Raw genomic sequence first — 5,776 nt, 5'->3', positions numbered from 1 at the left:
CGAATCTTTTCCTTCTCTTTCCGGATTTTTTTTTTCTTCTCCTTCAATAAATGGGAGTGGGGGGCCAATTAAATTACAGGGAATGAAAAAGAGAGCCCACACCACTAGGAAAGTTACAGTGTTTCTTTGGGGGGGATGACGGTGCGGGTTGTTTGGACTGTGGCAGAGCTGTGGGGCCCAGACTGGGAGCGGCGCAGAGCGGGACCGGTTTTCCGGGGCTGGCAGCTGCCTAGCAAAAGTTTCCTGTGGAACAGTGGCCGGCGGGGGCGGGGGCAGGGGCTGCAGGCGCAGCCCAGGACCCGGGGGCGGGGTGCGGGCGGCTAGAGGCTGGCCTGAGGACCGTTAGCGAGCCTCTCTCTGCCCCGGGGGGCCCCCTGGCTCGCCTCCCCGCCGCGGGGCTGCCCACCTGGCGACGTGACGCTCCACCAATCCCCAGCGAGCTCCTCCTGGCCCCTTCGCCTTGCGCCGCCCCCCTCCTCACCCTCAAAGGCGCACCCTGACCGGACCGCTCTGCGCTCTTGCGGCGGAGCACCCTTCTGGCTACTTCGTCTCTCCGGACGGACGCTAGAGCTCTTCTCCTGCCCTGAGCCAAACTTACTTTCCCGCCTCCCGAAAACTCCAGCTTCACTCTCCGTCTCCTCCGCTCTTTTCCACTCCGCTTCCCTCTCCTCTCCCACGCCACAAACCCACCTCCCCATTCCTCTCTCCCATTCCTCCCTCCCTCCCAGGGACCCCCCCCCCCTTAAACTCCTCTTCCTTCTTCATCTCAGACCCGGTCCCAGCGCGCCCCGCTGGACTCGGTCTCCTGCTCCGGTTCTTCTCGAAGCCATGGCAGGACCTGAGGGTTGGAGGGACAAGGAGGTGACAGATCTGGGCCACTTACTGGTAAGTAAAGGACCCCAGGCCATTGACCGCTTGTGCGCTTCTTTCTGGGGCTTCGAAAGTCCGGGGAAGAGAGCCTTGCTACACCCTCCAGCCCCCTAGGCCAGGACTTAGACCTGCTGTGGCTCAGGATGGGCCGGGGAGGTTCCGACGCACAATCAGCGTTCCTGAGCTCCTGGCTGAGGTGAAGGCCACAAAAAGCAAAGGGACAGGGTGAGGTGGGGGGGGGAAGAAGTGGGTCTTAAAGGGTGGGGCCTTTTCTAAATAGAGCCCGCTTTGTCTAGCAGTGCGCGGCTACCTGTAACAGCAGCCTTCCTGGGGTGGTCAAGTGGTTGACCACCTTCTTTCCTTCTTTGGCCAGCAGAGATCTCTATCTATGGGTGACGCCCTAGAGAGAGAGGGGGGGGGAGAGAGAGAGAGAGAGAGAGAGAGAGAGAGAGAGAGAGAGAGAGAGAGGGAGAGAGAGAGAGAGAGAGGGAGAGAGAGAGAGAGAAGAAAGAATGAGCACCATAAAATTGAAGCGTAGGCGTCACACTGCTCTCACTTTGTACTATCAGTTTCTAAAACTTTATTCTCACCAGGAGAACATTCTCGATTTAGCGTTGCTGGAGCGAAAAGAACTCGACGCCGCTTGGAAAAGAACTGAATTCTGTATATGCCTAGTAATTTAAAGAGGTGTATTATGCCCCTTAGATAACGAAATATAACTCTTTGTTCGTGGTTGTCATGTGCAGGGTCTCCTTTTGCTCCATGTCCAGTTGAAACTGATTGGTGAACTATTAAAGCCACCATCAACAGTAGACTTCCTACGATAGCAACACCGTTGATTTCAATGGCATCTGGCTTCTGGCTGATACTGGATCCCACCCAAATCCATTTTTCAAGTTCCCTTTTTAGATTGGCATTTAACTTGCACCCTCTCTTGAATGCAAAGGGCCCCTGGACTCTCCAAAGGCGAAATAATCAGACACTGTGCTGGAATGATCGGCAAGCGTGTGTAGTTCAGGCCAGTGGCCTCCTTGCTTTGAGAAAAGCTAAATATTAACCTTGAGGTTATGGGACTATTCAAAGTCATTTTGCTTTAATTAATTTGGTATATGTTTGGCATTTAAAGATGTGTGTATATGTGTTGTTAATAATGGCAGATAGCTGCCTCCCTAAATATGGGACACTCCCAAAGCCTCCTTTTGTATTTTTACATTAGAGTGGTGTGTGGCGAGGGGGGAAATGATGTACCAGGGTGATATTTTCGCAACCTGTTATCAGCCATTAAAAGAACATACTTCAATGTAAAGTAGTTGAATAGCAACTATTAGAATTACTGTTATTGTTGCAATTTCATATAAATAAGACCAAAGAATTTAAAACGTTAATTTCTTTTTCATCCCAGATACACCTGAAATCACTTCTTTTCCAGGATGAATACATGAGATTTCTGGACTGTGGAGGCCTCAGTTGGTGGATTCCCTTCTTCTAGAGCAGAATGCTCCTATTCAGACTAATATTGATTTGGTCCTAAGTAAGACTGTAAAGCCAGTGAGTGAGCTCTCCCCCCACCCGAACATTCTGTGGGGGTGGGGCAGGGGTGGTGAAAGCACAGGGCCAAAGTGAAATCAACTGCTCTCTAAAAATGACCAAATTGAGAGATGAAAAAGGCCTTAGCGAAATAATAGCACAAGGCCTCCAAAACTCCCAAGGAAGAACACGGACAACAACAACAAAAAATAGAGGTGTTATTACCGCAAACTGGGGATAAATTCCCTGGATTAACTAGCCTGGTCCTGGCTTTGGGATGGATCTTCAGATCTGAAGAGAGTACAGGTGATAAGCAAAAAGGTGGAACTCTTTGTGTTCAGTAGGACCTGAGTGTTCTCAAGATTGAGGGTGAGGGTGTCAGTGGGTCAAGGAGAGAAAGATGAGATTGGTTTGTAATACTGGAGAATACGGAAAAGATACAGAAACATAGGGTGCCAAGGATATTTTCCCTCATTTTAAATCCTCATGAGAGGTTCAATTTAGGAAAATTCTTATATTTCAGAATTTTATATTAGAGTCATTTTCTGTACTAGCTGAGCAAATCATGGGTAATTCTCCCCTTTCCCAGATCCAAATTCCAAGGAAATAAATATAGCTGAAGGGTAGCTTGTGCTTCAGTATTTTCCTTATATCAGATGCTGAGAGATTTAGAGTCGTGGTTTCTTCAGTCACTGAGGTATAGGAGGGATTTGTTTTGTTTTGTTTACGTTTAACTTATATCCTGACAACTTCTAAGTAAAGGAATAGATGAATTGATAGTTAAATTAGGCAGTTTGCACTTTGATGCAGAGAGAGATGTTCAAGCAAAGAAAACTACACAAGGCAGTGTCCCTTGTAATAGTTTTTCTCAATAGGACACATGAGAAGGACAGATGTCCTTGGCATATGTCCCTGCTAAGGGTAACAGTTTGGAAACAGCCATATAATGAGAGATTCAAGCCTTGAACTGTTATATTGATCAAAAGTATCTTGGTGTGAATCGCCTGAGCAGTAGATTGTGTGCTTAGCATGCAAAGGCCCTGGGTTCAAATCCCATACTACACAGGCACACGTCCAAAAATTTCAGAATATAGAAACACAGTTAAATATAGATTTGAGATTTGTATATTCAGTATGCTTTGTCGTTCAGTTTAATGACCAGAAACCAAACACCCTTGAGAGTACAAGTGTGTACAAGAGCACAAATGGGAATTTCAAGACGTAGGTAGAAAATCTAAGTCATAGGGTAGAAGGACCATGAGCTTGACGTTAGTGTGGGCTGCATAGTGAGAACCAGAATAGCCTGGGCCTCAAAGAAGACCCTCTTTTGTAGCACAAAACAACAAAAAAGTGAAAAAAAATATAATTTATTTAATTAGATAGTATATTATTCCTAAAACATTGAGCAGTAGTGAAAAGAGAAGAAAATTACATAAAGTTCGCTATTATGTTATTATGATGTAAATTAAATCCTTTTGCTTAGGGCCTTCGAGACATACAATAAGAAAACCAATACAATTATCAATAAATAGGTCGATTCCATCATATTTGTTCTTTGTTTTTAAGGCAGGGTCTCATGTAGCCCTGGCTGGTTTCCAAACTGTTTATAAGCTGACACTGGCCCTGAGTTCCTTTCTCTTCTTAAAGATATGGACCACTACATAATCATACTTGTTAATGACCTACTGTAACTTCCCAACTTTTTAATGAATATATACTTCCTATAGGAGAAGAAAAATACAGACATTTGTAGTTTACATTTTCCTTTCTTTGAAAAGAGAATTGCAATGTTGTATGTGTTTACACATCCTTTTGAAATAATGTGTTTCATTTTTCTTACCCAATACAAGGGCTATACTTATAATCATATATGATTAATTGATGATTTATTATATATGTGTATGTATAACTGGTAAGCCTTCATAACTCAATCCTCTTCATCTCCAAATCTACCTTGTCTTTCCCTAGGATCGTCCTCCAAACCTTCTATGCTCAGTATGGTAATAACATTCCTTGCAGCTTTGGCCTTGGTATTCGACACTGCCATGTGGACTCCTAATCTATATTGGGGTCAGGATTAGACAGGCTTTGAGAACAGTAGTGGCCGAGATGATCTGAAATAGTACGTGATCCAGATACTATATTTGAATTGCATTAGTCTTCACTAAGAAGGCAAACCCTGAGTTCCGCCTTCAATCACAAGAAGCTTCCCACTTCGTCAGGTCCCTTAGCTGCTGTGTGGACGTGATTTCGCCTTCACGTGCACAGTCTTTGAAATATCCAGCACACCCATTACGTGTAGAATATTGCCTCAGCTTGATATGGTAATTCAATTTATTTTCTGAGCAATGGTCCCTGTCTCTAGGACAGTGTTTTTCCATATGTTGGTGTACAGAGACAGGGAGCATGAGGAGTGAGAATCATTTGGGTATCTAAAAAAGAGTCGTCCAAGGGGCTTCTGATTTCATCATTTCATATTAGCCCTAAAGATTCTTGATTAAATGGGATTTCTAAATGAGTTTCGTGGAGGCAGAAATCGATGCAACCCATGGAGTATGTACTAGGGACGTACAGAGATTTGTTTTTCCCCCTAAGCTCTGATTTTTATTGTGAAGCTTATCCTTGCCACTCGAGTTTCACCTGAGTACTTACCCCATTAGAGGCAACATTTGAGAAACTCCACCCATAAGTTCTTTTCATAAAATTACTATTTGAAATATTAATAATGAAGAAAAATCCTCTGCCACTGATCTCTATGTACTTACACTGTTTGTTTCCCTCCTTTGCTGTGTAACCCGTGGAACGTGTTCCCTCACATTTAAGTAAATTGAAGTAGATTTGAAACTTCTTGCTACTTGTGTTTGACTACATATGGCTTTTCTATCCTATAGGCATATTTAGTTTTATTGACTGGACTTGGACTGTGTCTTTTTTGACCAGCAAACACTGCCTTCTAGTGGTTCTTTGGCATCCTTCTTCCACACCCTTAAGGAAATTAGCCATTGGGGGTGGGGGACTCACTCTCTCCTGCTCCTTCTGACTGCAGAAGAAAACAACAACCCTCCAATTCCAGTTTTCAAAGGCAATTAAATTAGGGCTTTTAATTTGCCTAAGATAATTTTTTTTAATCATTTACCGGTTTCTGGCTCAGAAATAAGTTGACTTGGCCTTTTCCTCCCACTTTTTAAAAAGAAGATCTAGCAATTGGGACTTCTTATTTTACAGTCCAGAATAAACATGTGCTGATGAAACATAGAAAATTAGATATAAAATTATGTGTTAATTTACAAATCAGCACAGTTATTCCATCTTTCACCTCACTTTAGTAAGCATTCAATTGTAAATCATGTTAGATATGAGAAGGGCTAACAATAACTTC

The 5,776-nt window shown here is 43.9% G+C and overlaps 1 protein-coding gene across 1 annotated transcript in view; it reads left to right on the top strand.

Moving 5' to 3' along the window:
* The first annotated feature begins 503 nt into the window (after positions 1-503).
* Positions 504-5,776, top strand: part of NRK (Nik related kinase) — a 106,368-nt gene continuing 101,095 nt past the window's right edge. The window contains exon 1 of the mRNA XM_084789848.1: positions 504-885. Within this exon, the coding sequence (XP_084645974.1) occupies positions 829-885 (57 nt within the window). The 5' untranslated portion in view covers positions 504-828. The remainder of the gene's footprint in view (positions 886-5,776) is intronic.

This window comes from Acomys minous, assembly GCF_964271855.1.
Source record: "Acomys minous genome assembly, chromosome: 7".
In the NCBI taxonomy this organism is placed as follows: Eukaryota; Metazoa; Chordata; class Mammalia; order Rodentia; family Muridae; genus Acomys; species Acomys minous.
The sequence above is the reverse complement of the archived record's forward strand: the minus strand, read 5'-3'. Positions and strand labels throughout refer to the sequence as shown.